Here is a 22,100-nt window from a genome sequence, read left to right on the forward strand (position 1 = left end):
TCATCATACTCTGTCATACGCTAAGAGTATGTCTAGTACCAGTCCGGACCAGATATCGTTCCAGCCATCACATCACATCACATACACAACTATTGTCATGATTTTCTATACATGATAGATCATATGCATATATCCAGTACTGTAACAAATCATGCAACTTATGAATTTAGGTGGTGAAGAAGCCAAGAGAAAAAATGATGCAATGCCGACTCCAATCATGTATCTAACACATGCATACTCTTGCTAATCTATCACATGCATACTTATGATAGAGATCATCCCGACATAAAACCATAACAGTATAATCATCTCCAATCATCTCTATATATCACCAATGTACTCATATCCCAGATCAGCCTAATCAAATGCATGATAAAATATGTTTGACTGAAATCATCTCTATATAAAGCCATATAGTCATGCTGGAGGCCAAAACATACATGTACATAATATATAATATTACCTAATTTGAGAAAGATGTCTAGGGGATAAGACTACTCACCACCACTGCAAATACCAAACAACCACTCGTTCACGTTGCTACGACAATTATCAAGCCTCGATAGCTAAGTCAATGGGATCTGGAACAAAGGGGGTCGGAATCGGCGCTCATGGAGGTGGCGGCGGTGGTGATAGGCGGGCCTCGGCGAGAGAGAGGGAAATAGAGAAAGAGGTAGAGAGAGAGGATCGAACGAGAGAGAGAGAGAAAGAGCGAGAGAAAGAGATATTTAGAGGGAGAGAGAGAGAGAGGTGGGGGGGTGTTTGGCGGAGGCTGCGGTGGCACTGGGGCCCGCCGCGGCCGGCAGCGGCCACGCTAGGGGGTGCGTAGCACCCCCACGCAATGCCCAACTGCATGGGCACGAGGCCAGCCACACACGTCGTGCCCATGCAGAACTTAAATATTTTTTTTATATAGGTTGGGTTATTACACAAATAAACACTTGTATCACTAACTTAATACCTCTCTTGCCATTGAGCTCAACCATTTTTTTATGTTCTTCGTTCTATCATTCCTCTGTGGAGAAGAAGATTGGATCTTCACTTTTTGTTACAAGCCTTACCGCCAAGCATGAACATTTGATCTTGTTCCGTATATATTGTCTTTCAAATCTAAGGTGTTGGTGATAGACAACAAGAGAGAGCCAAGAATAATAGAGGAAGAGATAAGGAGATTGATTGTATTCGGTTGTTCTCTTTAATCCTGATTAGATATGTAAAGATAATTAATAGATAACCAACTTTGAATTTTTATATTCCTCTCAACTACGAGAATTTATCTCAACTTATCGGAAGTCATCATAACAGATTGATTGTTATCATAACCAACCTATGAAAGTCATAAGAATCGACTACAATTCCAAATAATTATTATGAAAAAAAATTATTTGGTGATTTGGTGGCTTAGCTCATGACTTTGCTCGATTGATGACTAAGTAGTGCAGTTGAATTGGAGGAACAACTCAGCAACACGATGACTTAGAGCAAATCTTTGTGGCATTTAGTTCGAAGTAATTGTTCGACGACACATATAGTATGAAACCTAAACTATACAGCTTACCGTATTAACTAAAGTTTAGTGAAACTTAAATGACTCTGTATCTATAGAGGATTAGTCCTTTTATTTAACTCATATTTAATCTTCTTACTCATAAATGATAAAAAGTTATTATTATTTTTCCATTATAAATGAATTGATATCGGCTTAAACGAGTGAGGATCCTGAGAAATGTCGCACCGTCACACGTCACATAGAGTCGACTATAAGTATACCGATATTTCTTGTAGTTTAGTGATTATTACTTATAAGAGACGTCACGGAATACAAGAGATCACGTACAGTAAATGCGAGATGCGTCAAACTTTTCTTTGGCTAATATTCTACATAAGGACTGCACTGCACGTCCAGCGAATTAAATTGATCGCAAAAAAGCGAACAAGACCTGAGAGGAAGAAAAAGAAAGAAGAGGACAAGCAAACTTGTCTTGTAGCCGTGGTGCGCGGGCGCCTTTTCTTCTCTCCCATCATCGCTTCTTCCATGTGTTGGCTGGCCACTTACCCAATAAATAATGTTACCATCTTCCCCATGACCACTGCCTTTCCTACCGGTGCAGCCACCACCGTTTACCTCTCCATTTGACCAACAGTCCTGCTATTCAATTCACGTGCTGTCCACTTAGCAAGAGAATTTTAACAAGTACTTAGTCAGCCATTTGCTAGGACCAGTGGACACGTGATACCTGTCTCCAGATCACGACGAAAGGACTCTCGCCAAGAGTTCATCGCTGGCGTGAGACTTGTTCAGAAATTTACTGCCATTCTTTATATGGTCTTCTCATCTTCAAGTACCTGCCTGGTCAAATAATCCAAGAAAACCATTTTCTACTATAACCGCGGGTGAACGCATCTCGTACCCAGATAAGAGCCAATAAACAAGGCGTCAGAATTCGCAAGGCGTCAGAATTCGGAAAGGAGCTGGCCAATCATGTTGTCGCGATACGGTGTGGGAAACGAGGCGTAGAGACCATCACGTCCCGGCCGGACCGGATCAGGTCGAGACGATCCGGTATGGTCAAGTCGAAGAGCCTCGAATTGGGGTTCTCAGCGTAGCACACGTAGTAGCACGCAACGCAGGCCTGCGGCAACGCCATCCCAATCCTCGTCTGTCCAAATTTTAACAAAGAGATTTTAGTAATTCCACCTGGGAAACAGAGAGAAAAAGAGAGGGAGATCAATTAATGAGCAATTTAAGAGTAGTCGGTCTAACCATGAGATAACCCACGAAGAAGGCGAGAAGCGAGACAGTGGCCGTGTAATGCTTGTAAGTGGCGAACGTCCAGGACGCCGCAAAGATTACGCACAATGCCCCGCTTGAGACGCCGGTCAAGAAGCATATCGAGCTGGTGATGTCCGAGTCCACCAGCTCCTCCATCTTCTGCCGCTCGAACAATCCCCACGTGCTCTGCGACGCCGCCACGAACCCCCTTCCGTAGGCTGCAATCTGCGACCAAATCAAAATAAATCCAATTATCTTTGATTGTAGAAACTAGATGGATTTTTAAAAGCTAGGATCAAAATTAAGGAGCGACGATGGATTTGGTAGCTAGCTTAATTACATGCACGAAGGCCCAGCTGTTGCCGTAGCGAAAGACGGATTCCATGACGTGGAGGCAGCAGTGGGCGCAGGAGAACATGAACTCGTCCTCCCCTTCCAGCAAGTTGAGTCCACGGGCGAGTATCCGAAGCGCTTCGATGGTGGGAACGAAGAGAGATCCAAGGCAAGCGCTCCCGAGATTAATGGAAATGGCGCGCTGAAAGCTGAATTGGGTAGTGGACTGCATCCCACGAAGGTAGTATAAAGCGATCACCCTGCTCACCGTCAGATTTGCCACGTTCCGCATCACCTCGGCAGTCCACATCAAGCTCAGAACCAACGCGATGACGGTCAGAGGCGGGTAGTAGAAATTGAGCGCCCCGATCACCGCGAAGCACCATAAGGAGATCCAGACGAACCCCAACCCCACCATCAAGTAGGCGGGCCCGTTGACGTCCTCAAACTTGGACACGGGGAGCAACGCCCGGGAGAAGACCTTAGCCGTGAAGGCGGTGCGGCGGTTAACCCAGCACGCGTAGAGACTCGTGCCGATGGAGAAGAAGATAAGGGCTACGCCCATGCCGACGGTGGCCGGGATCGAGAAGCAGAGCAAGAGGATCCCCGCGGCCATCGTAAGGACGAAGCACGCCCAGAGGATGAAGTTGACCATTACGAACGGCCATCTGCGCACCGCCTTTTGCCACGCAAAGGCGAGGAGGATGCTCAGGACGGCGGAGCCCCCGATGGGCGGCAGCCAGTAGTGGAGGAGTCGCCTCTCTCGCCGCGCCTTGGAGGTGTGCGGGTCGATGATGCCTGCGATGGCTTTGTACACGAACAGGCAAATGGCAGCGGCGGTGATGGTGAGGTGGAGGAGGAAGAGGAGAAGAGAGATTCTGTTGGTGTAGGCCCTCGAATTCAGCGACGCCAGCGCAACCTACTTTGCCAATTGCCCATCATCATAAAAAATAAAAATAAAAAAACCATTTAAACAGTACTTTAATTAAAAGACAATAATTATAAATAATATTATTGTTTCTCCCCTCTTCACCATCTTATTAACATGGACTCGAATAATTTTGTGAAGTAGTTTAATAATTGAAGAGCGATAGCGTAAAGAAATGGAGTAGGTAGTAAATGGGAGCTTGTTTAATAAATTAATTACTTGAGATGGGGTTGAAGTGGGTTGGTAAGAGGCGGCGGCGGCCGTGACCGGTACGGAGGAGGCGCCATGGGAGACGACTTGGATGGGGGTGACCGGATGCTGTGTTTGGAGCCTCGAAACCGTCGTCTCCCTTTGAGCTGAATCCATCATCACCACTACCTTCTTCTTCTCATCTCCTCCTTTTGGGTCTCCTTCCATGATTTTCTCATCAGCTACTTTTAGTTCTCCTTCCATGCTCTTCTCTCGGCTTTCTTCTGTGACCCTCTCTTTCTCACCTCCTCCTTTCCCTTCCATCGCGATTTTGCTCAACAAATTCTGCTCCCCTTTTCGATTTCCTGCACGGAACAAAGACAACAAAGAAAGTTATATATACATGGACCAATAAGAAAAAAAAAAAAAACTTTCATAGAAAAGTACAATTGTTTCTTTCTTCCTCTGTCTCACCGGCAACTGGAGAAATTATCTATGATTCTAGCATCAATCGGCCAACCCACAAGCGCAACGAAAGAAGAGGTGATTGTTACCGTTGCGGTGGATTTTCTACTTTCTTTAATGTTCAATTCTTTCTCTCTCCTCGTCAGCGTTGTCGGAGAGATGTGAAGGAATTATTGAATTATTATTGTTTTATTTATCTTCACATTTTTCATGCGCAGGAGATCTTAAGAAGGGGGAAGGCAGCTACAGCGCGTTATCCTATTGGTGGGGGATTGGGTGTTTCGAAAGATCACATTATTGGTGGGATCTGATGCCAGCCGGTGAGGTTAAAAACTTTGAGCACTCTGGCTATTAAGTACAAAATTGGATGGTGATGGGCAAGATCACCGGCAGCTGTGATGCGTGAGTCGGATCGCCGCCGCGTCAGCTTGAGCTTAAACTATTCCGGAATTGGATCGTCCGAATTGATTTAGGATATTTAGACCCATTTTCATGGACAACAACCAAAGGATTATATATGGACAACGGCTGGACATTAGATAACTCGTGTCATGTTCTAATAGGCCTAAAGGTATCATTTTCCTTCCATCATCTAATTCGTTACGAAAAGGAGCAGCTAACTCAATACATACCAACTATTTTGCTAAAATATTTCTAGCATCTAATAGGCCTAAAGGTATAACAGAATTTAATAATAGACTGGCATAGTTAATCCGTAGCATTTTACGAATTTTATAACTGCATATTTTATTTCTTTCGGAAAGGTTTCATTTTTACAGATAGGGAGATAAAGATAATACGCCTGGAAGAAAATGCCACATCGAACAAAACTAAGAATTAACCAAAAACATTAATATTTCTGTGAGGTACTAATATGTAATATAAAATCATCACATATAAACTAAGAAAGGAATTGATACACATACCCTGTCAAGAATTGAAGAATGGTGTTTCTTCCAACTTCAACTATGGCCTCTCACAACTATATTTCTTTGATACAATGTATATGCTCCAGAACTTAGCTTCTAAAAATATACAATGGAGGGCCAGTACCATACATCTAGTAGTAAATGCAAGCTCTTACACCTTATTTGTCGAGTATGAGGAAGAGGGACACCACTTTCCAAATTCATTAAGATTATTTAAGAAGAAGAGTAGAAGTGTTGTTTGTTTAAACAAATATCCTCTTCCAATAATATATTATCCTATAACAAAAATAATAGGAGTATTTTGATAATTTAATATTATTTATAAGCAAATGGTGGTTATAAAATCAAATAAAGTAGAGGGGTAAAATGATTTTATAAGTAAAGTCATTTATTTTAATTTAATACCTTTTTTTAATTTTGTGGAACCATCGTGCGAGGGTGAAACTCCGATAGTGGGAAAAAATTGAGTGCATAGGTCCAAATAAATTTGGAAAGATAAAAAAAATTAAGTCTAAGAAGAAAGAAGAAAGCACGAAATCTAAGTCCAGGGAGAAAACACGTCAAAAACTAAGATACATTTTTACAAAGCACAAAAACCTTCCTCAGTAGACAGGAAAAGAACCCCATAAATTTAATGACAAATGATTTAAATATAATTGCTAGTTTCTCACCCCTAATCTAATGGTTGAGATTAAATTAAACTAAATAAATTTAATCTAAAAGTATCGATCATTATCTGTCATTACAGCAAAATTTTTATTTAACACCCCCACTTTTATTTCTTTTAGTTTACATCCTAAATTTTTGGGTTATAGAATTAGAGCCCTACTACCTTTTTTACCAAATATCTACAAAATAACATCCTATTGTCAAATTTTTTTAGTAGCATGTCTAAGGCTGTGTTCAGTTGTGGAAGAAGGTGGAATAAATATAATTATTTTAATTTTTAATATTAGTATGAGAAGTAATAATTATATTTGATGTGATATAAAGTTAATATAAAAGTATTAAGAATTGGTAATATTTTAAACAAAATGATAAAAATACTCTTGAGTCGGCAGGAAACAATATTTCAAGAATTTCCCCACATTATGTGGGTATGCGGGGTTATAACCCCACACTTAGGTATGCGAGGTAATACGCACTGCATGGGTATACGGGGTTATGACCATATACTCCGATGTGCAAGGTTATAACCCCACACTTAGGTACGCGAGACTATCTTTGGAGAAAAGAGAGAGAGGAGATAACAACTATAGCTCTGAGCTTTGTCAACGGTGCAATTAAGTCGCTTCCGCCGATGCCAGGTAGGTGGCGAGGGGCGTGCAAAGCTAGGTCAGATTTTTCACCATCATTGTGTAGACAAAAGCTAGTCAGGGCAAGAAGCTTCTCAAAAGGATTTCACACCATCGGTAGTGGGAAGGAGTTCGCCTCAGCAAGGGTCTAGTGGCAGTGGTTTCAAAGAGCTTGCGGCCGATGTTGAGACCGATCATTGAATTATTCCATCTTTAGACACAAAAGTGAGGTTGAGCAAACCGATAAGGGTAGGCGGATCGGGTAAAGCTCAACTTTAGGCTACACGATGGCCTTGTGGGTCGAGTTACATCATGTGGTGTGGATTGCTTATGAGCTATGGAGATAAGCCGAGCTCGAGCTTCATTGAGAGTTGAAGATGAACCGAGCTAAACTGTGCTTTTCCAGCTCAAGTCAAGCTAAGGTTTTTCACCTCTCGAGTCGAGCCAAGCTAGGCCTAGCTCGCTCAAGCTCGGCTTGTTTACACTCCCTGATAAACTCAAATCAAAATGAAACTCCTAAGATATGTAAAAATAAAGGTAAATTTTTATTTAACACCCTATGTTGTCATCTATTTCTGAGTTTTACAATTTAAGCCATTATTTTTAAAAAAAATATTTACAGAATAGTCTGTTTGGTAAAATACATATGATATTTAATACAAATATTTGATAAAATATAGGGCCCAATCTATAAATATTAAAATAAATCTAGTCATAAGTAAACTTATTAGATATTTAAGGTAAAATGAAGGAACGCTTATTAACGCCTTGATCTATTTCTAGTTTACACGTTACATTTTTTAACATTTACAATTTCAATCATATATTTTTTTAAATATTTAAAGAAAACACCCTACAGTTATGTTTGTTTGATAAAACATAGAAGGTGTAACATGTAGCTTACAATTTGTAAATATTAAAACAACATACTGTAAACCACAACAAATAGATGAAAATGTTATTAGGTTCATGTTGGGTTGGGTCAAGTTTAAGCCAACCTGAACACGACCTATTTATTGAGCAACTTAAAATATTCAGCACGAACAAAATTTATTTAGTAAACAATTACATGTGTCATAAACGAGTAATCAAATTACGTAAGTTAGTTGGGCTTCTAAAATTTATTCGATCTATAAACAAGTTTATTATTATTATAAATGGGTTAGAAATTGATTATTCAGATGATAAGCAGATTATTCAAGTCACAATCATCATTTTCCTGTCATATGAGTCATAAGTAAATCGGTAAGATTAACACGTAAGTGGATTAAATAGGTTGAGATAATAAACACAGCTCTTTTAATAATTTGGTTAGATAGGTCAACTAGTTTATGATATGCACCCCCATCGTATTTAGCTATGTAAGTTTGATCAAACTTGAATTAAAATTAATTTTAAGTCTGATTAATTAGCGAATTACGTTTAAATTAAAATAATTTTAATTCACGCATAATTGGAGTGCTCAAGCTTTAGAGCCTGTTAATAAGCAATTTTAAGTCCGGCCTATATCAAGTCTAATTAAGCTTGAATTGAATCATGTTTGACTCATGCTTAAATCAAGGTTGAAATTTGAAATAAAAAGTGATTCAATGGTAAAGATATAAGAACTAATATAGTATATTATGTGCCATTAGTTCTTCATCTCAAGGTTTATATTAATCATATATATATTATATATTACATAATATCAAATAATATATTATTATTTTTAGTTTTATTGAGCTAAGCTTGATTGAATTAGCTCATAATCAAGCTCGGATCAAAATTAATTCGAGCCTATCCTACCTCGTAAGCATGAATCGACTCACTTTTGAGTCGAGCTTGATTGAACTTTAACGAGCTAAACTTGAGCCAAGCTTAGCCAGCTCAATTATTTTAACAATCCTAATTATATTAAAATCCAAACTTGTTTAAAAGAATTTTGACAAACCTACACTTGTTATTTTAATTTTAATTAAATTTAACAAATATAGTTTTAAATTATATATGAGTTCCTATTTTTCTTAACAGATTTAGATTTTGAGCCAGACGCGTTTGTTAGGTTGACAAAGATGATTAAGTAATTTATTTTGAGATATTAAAGTTGTGCCCTGTCACGAAGAAACAAGAATGAATAGCTTATTAATATCAATCATGGCTTATATCATTTTCATACTCAAGAAGATATAAATGAATTCATATTTGTTAATAAAACCTTATAATTCCTATGTGTGTCTTATTAAGAATGTATCTTTGAGTAAAATAAATTGATAAAGACTTTGTATTAATTTGGTTTAATTGTGATGTAAGATCATCTAATGCGAGCATTGATTGTGAGCATCAAACGAGGCTTATCATATCTACTCTAATTGTATATATAATCAATACATTATCATTTATCCTTTCGTGTGCACTTATGTGGACCGGTAAGTTTAGTAGTTGACCGTGTAATCCTCTTGAAAAAGACTAAATTTATAAATCAGAATTCAAATTTAGCAAATTATCAATTTTCAAACTAAAGTAAGACATAATTGAAACTAAATTGATAAGTCTATTTCATACCTTCTTTAATTGGTTGGAATGATGTGTCATTTGTTTCATCTCTCTGTAAAATTGGACAAGAATGTCTCGTATGTTTGAGATGATGTCAATATTCGAACCTCATTAAATAATTTTATCCTATTTTTAGGTCCACCTTGATTGCCACAACATGTGGGTTAAGAACTTCATCTACTAAAACAACTTTATCTGTCTGCCAGTCAAATTTGGTTTCACTATTGAATATACTTTCAATATTATCCACATATTTTCTTTGTTGCTTCCTCATGCTCTTTAAATATTCCTTCAAAACCTCAAATTCTTCCTTTGACTTAGATGCTTAAAAAAAATACTTCTTATCTCTAGAAGAGAAATTTTATATATCTCTAGATACAAACCCAACATTTTCGAAACCACCATATTGATATTTTATGACATTCATAATTTGATATTTATGATGGCATGCAATTTCTAATGAAATAATATCTGACTTTCGTACATCACTAATTTTACCATGAGATTGTTAAAAAAGAACTTCATCTAATTCAGCCAAATCACAATTATGTTTGTCTACGAAGATATTCACAAATCATTTTTCTATATAAAAACTCGAATACTAAACTGAATAGGGCATTCAAAACGAATGAGAGGATGTTCGTTCTTTTTTCCATCCAAAATATTAATATATTTGTCAACTCGCAAATCAGCCCTTGAATAAACAAATCGATATATAATTGTGTAAGTCTATGAACTACACTTTACTACATCTTTTCTTATGATTTTTTTTTCTCTTTAGCATAGTTATTGAAAAATGCATAACCATCATTTTCACTTGAAAATGCCTTTGTATGGTATCTTCATATTCTACTAATGAATCGGCTTTAACTTCACATACCAAACTTTCATTCTTGTGAATCATAGAGGAGTTGTTTTCTGATTCAAAATTTGCCATGGAGTTAATAATTGAATTGTTTGTTGTGTTTTTTGGAATTAGGGTTCTGGTAATAAAAAGAAAAATAAAAAACTTAATCAATGATAGTACTGAAATTTCTTCAAGCACTAAGAAAATATGATTTTTCTAAGCCATTCTTAGTTAATTTTAATATATTTTCTTACTTATCTAAATCTAGCATAGTTTAAATGGATATAACTCTAATTCTAAAATCTACGTAGCATATAATCTACTTATCTTGTGTTTAAGCCTCATCCAAAAAGAAATAAATTAGGCCCCAAGTATCATTTAATGACTAAATATTGTAATTATAAATACGGCTGAGAAACTAAGTAAAACAAATATTGGGTTTCAAGGAGCTTGATAAAAATCACTTTTATGAAAATTATTACATAGGCTAATCTTCTTCAATCAAGTAAACATCAACAATTTTTGTAACAACTTATCTTAAACAATAAATAAATAAATAAAATAAATTATTGCATGGCACGCTGTGGCTGGCCTCGTGCCATGCAATGGCAGGAGGGGAGGGCGCCACGCGCCCCAGCCGCCGGCTCGGCCAACCTGGCCAGGCCAACTGGCGCGGTGGGCCTCGCCGCCACCACCCTGGCCTCCCTCCCCACCGCCTCTCTCTTTTATTTCTCTCCCCTCTCTCTCTCTTTCGGTCTCTCTCTCTCAAACACTCTTTCTCTTTCTCTACTACCGTCGCCGCCACCACCTCCACTAACGACGGTGAGCCTCTTTCCTTCTCCTCCTTCTCTCTCTCTCTCTCTCTCTCTCTCTCTCTCTCTCTCTCTCTCTCTCTCTCGTTTGTCGAACCGGGCCGCTGGCCGCTTGCTGACCAACAGCGGCCGAGCCCCTCCCGACTAGCTCGGCTCCTCCTCTCGTTCCTTTCTTCTTCTTCTTCTTTCTCCTTTCTTTTTTTTTTCCTTTCTCCTCTTTCTTCCTTTCTTCTTCTCCTCCCACCTCGATTACTGATTCCTAACTGCAACATTGCCGGGCCGAGTGTCCTAGAGTTTTATTTTAGCTTTATTTCTTTTTCCTTTTTAACTAAGTATTTTATGTAGTTAATACAATTAGTTTAAATAGAAAAGTAATTATATTGATATATATATATATATATATATATATATATATATATATATATTCAGTAATATAATTATTAGCTAATTATAATTAGTAGAATTAATAGTTTTTTTATATTACAGACACCTAATTGTATTATTTACATATAATATTACTTGCATATAATAGATTAATACTTAGCTTCATTAATTATAGTCATGAGATTTATAAATATACCCTTATATATATAATGTATTTCTAGCACCTTATTGATATATACTATTTTGTATAAAAATAAAATACTAAACTTTGATAATTATTTTTATATGACCGGATAATAATTATTTTACTTGTATTTAGCGATTATTAAAGTAAAAAGTAGGAACCGCAAAGATTAACTATAATTAGGTTTTATCTATACTTATATTTTTATAATTATATATATATGCCTCTTATTATTATTTTATAATTATATACTTAGACTACTTTTATATAAAAAGAATAAACCTTTATTCTTATTTCATAGATAGCATTTTATAATAATAACATATTTATATTATCAGAGTTATATCTATAATTAAGTATAGATATTTAATAAAATATAAAAAGAGGAATTCTAAACCTAATAAGTCATCATAATTTATATAAATTAATTCTAATTAGATAAACGGCTAACATCATACTATCTATACATTTTCAGATCCTGAACCCCTTATGTGAGACCCCATGGATCTTGTTAGCGATGAGTTGTCACTCGGTTGTTGATTGTGAGGGATACGTGGTTTGCGTCTTCTGATCAGGAGTGAATAGTTTTATCCCCTAGACGTCTTTCTTAAATTAGGTTATGTTATATATTATGTACATGCATGTTTTATTCTCTAGCATGGTTATATGACTTTATCTAGAAATGATTACAGTCGAGTATTTTTTTATCATGCATATAATTAGATTGATCTTGGATATAAGTATGATGATGATAAATAGAGATGATTAGAAATAATTATACTGTTATAATTTTATGTCCAGTTGATCTGTAGCATAAGTATGCATGTAATAGATTAGCATGAGTATGCATGTGTTGACTACATGGTTGGAGACTACATTGCATCATTTTTCTCTTGATTCCTGTTCTACCTAAATTTCTATTATGTATTGACTTGTTATCGTATTGGATATATGCATGTAATCTATCATTTAGAAGGAAAGCATAAAATGTGATTGATAGGATAGTTAATAGAAAGCGTGAGGATACCCGAGTGGGCGTGAGGGTCAGGGCGTGCCTGGAGATGATTGATTGCTCGACATAGTCGCGATCCTATAGTCCTTACGTCCAAAGTCGTTAGTCTGTGTGCGCAGCAAACATTCGGACACATATCGTTCGTTAGGGCATATGTAGTGAGTTATCCTCCACGAGGTTTTTAATAGCTAGAAGGGTGCCCAGTCTGGATGGATGTTGATACCCTAGCGGGTGGTAGGGTATGTGTAACACCTAGAAATTCAAAAAAAAAAAAAACTGACACACGCACCGTCCTAGCCTACCCACCGTCCTCTCTTTCTTCTTCTTCTTCTTCTTCTCCTTTCATGCACGCCACGACTGCCACCCTCCCCTATTTCCCCTTCACCCCACCATCTCTCTTCCTCTCATTCTCTCGTGCTGTCGACACCGGAGCCGACGAAGCCAAGCCATAGAACCCTCTCGGTAAGTCCCTACCCCTCGTTAAATTTTGGTAAATCGACCCCTCCCCCTCGTCGTCATCAGAGTCCTCGGCGGCCAACGACTTCGCATCTAGCTATCGATTTGAGAGCGCTGGTGGGGGGGGGGGGGGGGGGGGGAGAAACCCTTTAGATGGGCTTCGGGCCCTTAGTGAAGGGAGGGGGGACCTCCATGGCCGCTAGCCATGGAGCGCGCGTCGCCACCCCATCGGCCAACTCGTAGGCGGGGAGGATGGACGGTGACTCCACCGGGGGCTCAGGCTATGCCCCACCACCGTCGAGCCGAGCCCTCCTCCTCCTCCTCCTCCTCCTCTTTTCCCTCCCCTTCCCTCGAGCTAACCACCTACCTTGGGTGATTGACGCGGTCCGCTGGGCTCAAGGGTGGCCTACCGGCGACGTGGGCCACTGACAGTATTAGGGCCTCCCCCCCTCCCCCCTTAGTCTCCTTCCCTTGGAAGGAGATGGTGAGGGAGGGTGGAAGTTTGTTAACCCCCACCCATCCCTTGGTGGGCTGCGGTCTAAACCCTAGGAACCCTTGACTCATGTGATATGCCTAAACCTAAATTCTCTAATAAGGTAATTAATTTTATTAATTCGCTAACATTACGTATAGCTTTACTTGTGTGAATTATTAGGATCAACACTGTGCGAGGAGGATTTTGGGATTTCGGAGGAGCCGACTAGTTGAGGAAAATTAGAGTACCGTGGAGATCCTTAGGCGAGTAGAGTTTATATAAGTCTAGAACAATGTAATTGCTACTATTATACTTTTCTTGATGTCATAAGAATGATAGCATTAGTGCATGCATTTAGTATTAGTGCATGCATTTAGTATAACTATTATGTATCCCAATATGCGTAGTTGTTGATAGTATACTTTTTATGATATTGTAGGAATGTTAATATTAACACATACATTTAGTGTACCATGATGTATCTTAGCATGTGTAGTTGTTGATAGTATACGCTTCATGATGTGATGAGAATATTAATGTTAGCACATGCATTAGTGTAACTATGATCTACATGTATCCTAGTATCAGACACTTTTGCATAAGCATCTGTAGTAAATATAGAATGTAATGACCATAATAACTATGACATGACTTATATATCCACGGATACTACATCACTTTCATCTATCATTAGTAGTCGTGTTTTAAGAAGGTAGTGTTTTCTACTCGCTCAGCCCAGGGTTTAGTGGCCTACACCTGAGGTCGTTAGCTTGAGTGGCATTCAAGTAATTACACTGCATAGTTAGAACTAGCTTATAATTATAGTAAGAATATGATTGTAAGGCGGAGATATATCTCTAGCGATACCCGACGACATAGGGTTATGACGTCCACTGATGAGCTGAGGGCTCTTGACTATAATTTAGAGATAGTGAGATATGAGCTTACGATCGGGGTCCTTAGTCTAATGGCCACAAACAATCGATCACATATAGTGTCGTCATGTATGTTTGGGTGACATTACTGCTAGATATGTATATATCCCTCCTCAGTATATGAGACGATGGGTTGTTATGGGATGGATAACTTCTGAAGAATATTTAAATTATGTGGTAAATAGCTCGATGAGCTATAATAAATCATGATAATGCCTTAGTGAGCATGTACTTCGAACTAACCCTCCTTGACTTGCGTGAATATGAGGAAAACCACTCATTTTACTGCTAAGCATAACATATAAAAGCTATGATTCAGATTTGTATGAATAAGAGATTGCTATCAAGTTTTATACTTATGTAGACTTATCCTGATATGATTAGAAGTTGGCATGTTTAAGAATAGTACCGTGTAGTCTTATCAGTTGCATTGATTTAGTAACTCATTTTAAATCATTTAAATAAGTTTATTCTATTGTTAGGAACTATAGTCATGCATTGGAATATGCACCTGTGATTTCATTATTATAGATTATATGGATTCTACTCGTTGGGCTGTGTGCTCATCATCTTTTGGCATCATTCCAGAGTTAGGGGAAGTAGGTGCAGGTAGCGAGGAGTAGTTGTTTTACTTTATTTAGAGTTATTTCTATTAGTTGTGTTGAGCCCCTATGAGGGTATTATGATTGGAGTTGTATTTTGGACATTTGAGTTATATTTTGGATGTGTATCTTTGAAGGCTTATTGTGGCCTGTGGAACTTGTTTCTAGACTCATATTTGCTTGAGATCATTTATGACATGAACCTATATTTCTATCTGTTTTGTGAAAACATATTACTGACAGGTCATGTGATGCACTACGTAAGGAATTTCCCCATGCGGTATACACGTGTATTTAGATGTTTGGGTGTTTTAGTATGGTTATATTTGAGATACTCCTTGCGAGTGGCAGAGTATGCTCTGAGCCTTCGGGTATGATGTTGAGACCGGGTACCGGATATTGACTATGCACAGTAGTCTAGTATGATGATAACATATAAAGCTGATATTGATAACTGAGATGTTGAGAAATGCATATAATTTCTTTATTATCTGATTACTTAATTATTGAGTGGTCAATATACATCATATATGATTGCATTTGGTACAATAGCATAGTCATGATTGGCATGCATCATATGTCATATTTGAGAGAGAGTTATGATGATAGTATGACATGGTGATCTATTTATTCATTATCGAGGATTATATACTTTTATCAGTTATGACTTGTTATCTACTTTTCATTTATATATTATTGAGGATACATTCATATACTCATTCATGACATGATGCTCTTTCTGATTCATATTATCAGGTACATGATTTACTCTCTGTTTGGCATCATTGATTTTGGGGTAAGGTTTATTCACTGTGTCTTTTGCTTATGACTCTCCTTATTTTTTTTAACCCCCTCAGATATGTGGTACGTGATAGCGACTTGAGATATCTCGAGAAGATATTTTAGATTAATAAGATGAGTTATAGTTGCAAGACGGTATAGATGATAATTTGTATAAAAATTGAGTTGTATCATTATTTATTATATTTGAACTTTATTGTATCAAACGATGATTTGTATAATACATGTCAAATTATAGTGTACTCATGTATCAGTTGTTTAGTTGTATCTTGATGGTTTGTCGTGGCCTATGTGGGTCTTACTAGATCATGTAGTAGTCTAGTTTAGTTGTATCTTGATGGTTTGTCGTGGCCTATGTGGGTCTTACTAGATCATGTAGTAGTCTAGTGTATATTATTGTGGACTTGATTATTCATATGTTAACAGGTTTATTTGGTTGATAGTATGATTTATTTAGTGTTGAATTATGTGAGCATGAATATATTAGCAGGTATTATTTGATGATATCATGATTTTATATGCATAGGAGTGTATCTATGTGTGACGAGTCTAGCCCATTCTGTCATGTGAGTTGCACGTGCCGTGTGGGCACGTGGGCGTGCACGTTCCCGTGCCGAGCGAAGGCGTTACAATTTTCTTCTAAAAAGACTAAATATTAACTAGATATTTATAGCTAACAATCAATATGATCAAACATAGTGAACTGCCATTATTTTTTAATCTATTTGCTCATTTCTAGATATTTAATATAATAAATAGATGACATGCATAATTAATTTGGACTCTAGTAAAAAAAATAATAGACATAAAGGAACATATGCTCATTATATAATAAGTTTAATAATGTGTTATATAATGCAACAAAAGGAAGAATAGGTAATGTTCAAAGCTTCAAATTTGCATAATTAATAAAAAATATTAAATCTTAATTAATTTTTGTGGTTCAAACTCTTCTTCCTTCTATCTTCAATATTCTCCTTGTTTGTCTTTGTCATAGTCAAAGATAATCATAAAAAAAAATTCAAACACATCTGGAAAGACATACAGAGCATTATCAATAATTCCAAATAATAGTTAATAAAAAAGTAAAATTAAATAATTTTATTAAGAGTAAGTCGCATACAAAAGAAATCAAATACAATTTCGTAATAACAGTCCACTTCCTCTGAGTTGCAAAATGAAATCTTTTCTACTGATTATAGAATACGATGCAGTAGATGAAATTTTTGAGGGGACAAAGGTTTGATCCTCAATGATTGGGATTTTGTAGTAGGTCGACTTTTGGATTGGGCAAAGGTTTAATCCTCAAAATCTAGTTTTTCTTTTTTTTTCTCTTTTTTTATTTTAGATGAGTATTTTTTAGACGGATTTACAAATTTTACCAATATAGACAACTAAGATTTTTTTTTTTTTTAATCTTCCTTTAACACTATAATCATTTAAGATTTTTTTCTTCCTTCTAAATCAGATGGTTAGAGACAATTAAGCAAATTTGAATTGGACTCAACAAATAGAATTTTGAAGTACTGAATCCAATTTTTTTACTTATCTCCTTGAACTATTAGAAATATCTTACTTGACCCCTCCCATTAGAGTTCTATTATCTATTTCCGTTCATAAGTTGCTATCTGATAGTCTAAATGGCTAGGATGTCCTTCTATGCACATGATAATTTAAAATAGCCTTTTATGATGACCAAAGTATTTTTAGATAGCTAATTAAAACTCTCTCCCCATCTCCAATGCTAGTTAACGCCAATTCTCACTATTTTCTCCCAAAATCTGCTTCATCGCACCCCTCCCACCCCCTTCTGAAATCTTTCCAACCTCCCGCCTCTATTAAAACGTTTTTCTTTTTCGTTCTTCAAACTCTAGCACCATCAAGCATCTCCTCGTCTAACTTCATATTACTTAAATATTTTTAAATCTCGAACTCCTTATTTGAGATCTATCATCAACTCTGGTAGCGATGAGTTGGCATTTGGTTGGAGGACGTGAGTAATACATTTTTTTGTCTATCCTGATTAAATAATGAGTAGTCTTATCCCCTAGACAATTTTTGTAAATTAGAATACACTATATATATATATATTGATATTCTCATTTGACTTACAACATAATTATATAATCCTATGCAAAGATGATTTGTTATATTAATTTCCGACATGAATATGCAGTGATATAGAAATAATTGGAGAATGAAATATTATTCATATTTTATTTGTTAAGTTGATCTTAAATATGAATATGATGTGTCAGATATATGATTGAAGAATGCATTGCATCACATTTCGTTTGATTTCTTAATAAGGAAGAAAACGGATGAGATAGAGAGCGGATAGTGCTCAACCTATGGATCCATCGCTAGATACTGATTCAAATATGATTATTGGTCGAATAACAAAATTTAAAACTATATTCTAACTAAATAGATACGGATATAACTTGGATATGAATCAGATGTTAATCGAATATGAATACAATTGTATCTCAAACTTATATGATCTAAAACTATTTTTTAATCATAAAAATGATAAAATACCAACCATTCAACCATACACAATAGCTTGATAATCACAAAAGTATACAAATTACACCACATATTTGTGAGTAATTACATCCTTCATGAAATCTAGAATCACCAAACAAACGCCTGCTCTAATTTGCAACATATAATTCAAATATACAATAAACAATGAACCCATTACAAGCACATTTAAACAAATTGGACTTGCATACATTTCTTTAGCAATTGAAGAAAGCCATCTGTCCCCACAAATACTACACAAAGAAAGAGCACAACTTAGTTGTATGATAGCATCCTCTTATCGCCATGAGATGCTGGCAAAATAGCGAAAATGCTCGTACTTTATTTCTTCAACTTTTGTCCGAGTTTATTCTTTATCTGCTCCTTAGTTTGAGAAATTTCTCTTCCTCCTTGGTGGGCTTTGGACCTTCAAGTTTATTTTCTTCCTCCTTAACCAAACAAATAAGGAGAAAGAAATGGAAATTGGGAATTCTTTATCTCATTATGCAAGTAGAGTTCCTTACAGAAGGAAGGCATCTTCAGGAAAAGGCGGAATGTGGATACATGCTTCCATGATTCTGAACAACATCCTGGTCAAAATGAAATCTATCTTTAAACCTCAGATTATTCCTAGATAATTTGCTCCCTTACTGCCCTCTCTTAAAAATTTTAACTAGATCAAAACAATTCAGATTAATCTTTCAGAAAAAAGGGTAACTTAGATAAGAAGATGCAACTTTTTTTTCTCTGTTAGGAGATCGAAGAGAGAGGAAAGAAACTTTAATTAGTCACTAAAAAATTGTGAATACCTCCAAAATTCAACAAAATTGAATGTTTCAAGCAAAGAAAAGATCATAGCCTAAATATTAGTTTCACAAAGTTTAAGTTTTGAAAAGGAAAAAAAAAACCAGTGGAGTTTTCATCACCATCTTCCTATTTGCTACTTCTTTTGTCGTCGTCGTCTTCCTCTCTACTACTAATTGATGAACTGCCGTTGATATAAATTAGGTTAGGTTGGATCACATTATGGACATTGGACTCGATAAATCGAGTTTATTTATCTTAGCTACTTATATAATTTAGTAAGAGTCTTAGTATGTTAAAATTTATTTAATTAACTAAATTTAGTTATACATAGCTTTGGAAAAATATTCACAAGATATTTATCTTAAGTTTAAATATTATGAAACTAGTTAGATAAGCTCAATAATGTAATGATCTGAAACTATCATATTCAAAAAAAATTTTAGATTCACCCTATTTATGACTAAATGAAGAACTAATTTAAGAAGGATAAAGAAGACTAATTTAACTATGTCATATTTATCTATGTAAGCTCTTAAAACAAATCCTAGTATGAGTCAGTTTAAGATTAGCATATATATATATATGTGTGTGTGTGTGTGTGTGGAGTGCAACCCTAAACTTACCCGTACTATAATTTACCTTAATGCATTATATTAGAGACAAACAGGACTTAGCTAAATCAATCTTCGTTATCCTTCTTTAATTAGTTCTTTATTACACCATAGATAGAGTCCAAATTTGAGAAAACTTTGAATATGGAAGTTCTAGATATGATGTTATCAAGCTTATATAGTTTGTTTCACAATATTTATTCTTCAAATGAATATCTTCTGAATATTTTTCTAAGTAATTAAATAAATTCAAACATATTAGGACTCTCGCTTAATAATATATATAAAATAAATAGATTCGATCCATCAAGTTTAATATCTCCATGATGTCCTTATGAAATGGTAGTGGGGACCAATCTTGTTTTTATACCAGTTGATACAAATTGGCGTTCATAATTATTTTTGGGCAGATTAGAGGATAAAATTTCAAGGGCTACTCTATCAGATTTACTAGTTGGATCCTCCTAAATATTGGATATATTGTTGCTCTTGGAGAGACCTTTCCAACAAGTCTAATATCTTAGTATTTGGTCAGTTAGATTGATGTGACTCGGACCTCACTGAGTTGTCTTAAGCCTGGATATACCAACATGGATACACCCTGTGAGAATCTACTCTTAATTTTGTTTTAGTTGTTTCCTTCAAATAAAAATAAGGATTCTGTATGTCGCGTTCGAACGTGGGAGGGTCGGGTTCGAACGCCCCTTGCGAATGCCTGCAGGAAAGAACGCAATTTATGCATTCGAACACCCGTGTGCAAAAGCATGCATATATTTGCATTGGTAGAGAACTCGAATTCCGCATTCGAACGCATTCGACCCCGCTCAAACGCGATCGATGAGAATTCATTATTTTTAGGATTATTATTTATCATTTTGGCTTATTGGGTTAGCCTCTTAAGATATGAATGGCAATCAAAAGAATTATTATGAATGAATATTGATTTTTATCCCTTCTCTTTCCTTTTACCCTAATCTTTCTTTCTCTTGCCATGCGCCATCTCGACATCAGTGATCCTCTAATCCCCCATGTCCGTCGAGTCCTCCCTCCTCCTTGGAATCTCGACCACTTCTTCCCCCCGCATCCTTATCCCCTCAACTCCACGATCCATCCATCCCATCATCATTATCATCCCTCATCCCATCATCACCATCACTTATCACCTTCACCTTCACCTTCACCCCTACTTTTGTGTATTTTCGTCCCAGTTGCAGTTAGAATATGCAAATAGTGTAAATACCAGAAACGTAGATAATGAAGTTACGGATTGACCACCCAAAGGTTCGTAAGTCTACAATAGAATATTTGGTGATTATTTTTCTCCGATTGCGCAAACTGCTTTCCTACATCCGATCTTGATCGAGTAGTGAACGCTCGGTTCATAACATAGATTTTGAGCAAATAGTGCCCAGATCATGATATTATGTGTAGTATTGCAAATTGGAAGATAACCGAGAGAAAGAGAAGATGAGGGAGAGAAACTCGGCCTTTAGAGACAAGGGTGGTGCTGTAGACGAGGGAGTTAGGGGCTGGACGAGACCGTGCTAATGAAAGAGGTGGCATCGGTTGGTAAAGATATAAGCAACAAGGGCTTAACAAATAACACTTTTATAATTCATTGATTAAAATAGTGGCGGTTCTCCACATATATATAGATGCTAAAATCATAAACTGACTCGTACTAGGATTTGCTTTAAGGGCTTATATTAGATATAAGCATGAATTTGAGATAAACATAGTTTAGTTAAATTAGTCTTCTTTAACTTTCTCAACAATAAATAGAGTTCGAGCTTATCCAACTAGTTTCATAATACTTGGACATTAGATAAACATCTTCTGAATATTTTTTGAAAATATACGGAGTTAAATTTAGCTAATTAAAGAAACTTTAACTCTCACTAAATTATATAAGCATAGTATATCCATCGTAAACCTAAATTTAACAGATTAACAAACGTAGTTTTCCTGCGTATCTCTTAAATTGTGTTTGGGGTTCATAAGGTACGGTTTCTTTTTTTTTTAATAAGAATTATTATCCTATCGAATCCAATAACCCGTTAACTGGCCCGTCCGCTCTTCTCCCCCAATACGATCCCCATTCGAAAGCCGTAAACCTAAATCCCAGTCGGTCGAATAAGCATTCGCGGAGGCGACGGTCGAGACGGCAGACGGCATTCGCGGGAGGTTGGTGACGGCTGGAAAGG

At 36.4% G+C, this 22,100-nt stretch overlaps 2 protein-coding genes across 5 annotated transcripts in view; one reads left to right on the plus strand and one right to left on the minus strand.

The window, feature by feature from the left end:
- Nucleotides 1-1,834: 1,834 nt before the first annotated feature.
- On the minus strand, nt 1,835-4,853 carry LOC140775870 (uncharacterized). 3 transcript variants are annotated; one of them, XR_012106818.1, is made up of 6 exons: nt 4,698-4,853; nt 4,254-4,588; nt 3,114-4,025; nt 2,765-2,998; nt 2,238-2,660; nt 1,835-2,146 (listed from the first exon to the last, which is right to left on the minus strand). XR_012106818.1 is itself a non-coding variant. In XM_073119345.1 (5 exons), the coding sequence occupies exons 2-5, from the start codon at nt 4,545-4,547 to the stop codon at nt 2,481-2,483; spliced, it is 1,620 nt and encodes a 539-aa protein (XP_072975446.1). In that variant the 5' UTR covers nt 4,548-4,588; nt 4,698-4,853; the 3' UTR covers nt 1,835-2,480. The 3 variants fall into 3 exon arrangements, 2 of the variants coding, with proteins under 2 accessions (XP_072975446.1, XP_072975447.1); XM_073119345.1 differs by having other exon boundaries at nt 1,835-2,660; XM_073119346.1 differs by having other exon boundaries at nt 1,835-2,660; nt 4,671-4,826.
- Nucleotides 4,854-21,963: 17,110 nt separating this feature from the next.
- LOC140776097 (villin-2-like) overlaps nt 21,964-22,100 on the plus strand; it is a 42,409-nt gene continuing 42,272 nt past the window's right edge. For both annotated transcript variants that reach the window (XM_073119671.1, XM_073119672.1), the window contains exon 1: nt 21,964-22,099. The gene's annotated coding sequence lies outside the window, so the exon portion shown is untranslated. The remainder of the gene's footprint in view (nt 22,100) is intronic.

Source organism: Typha angustifolia, chromosome 14 (assembly GCF_048772165.1).
Source record: "Typha angustifolia cultivar Huaian chromosome 14, ASM4877216v1, whole genome shotgun sequence".
Taxonomy (NCBI): Eukaryota; Viridiplantae; Streptophyta; class Magnoliopsida; order Poales; family Typhaceae; genus Typha; species Typha angustifolia.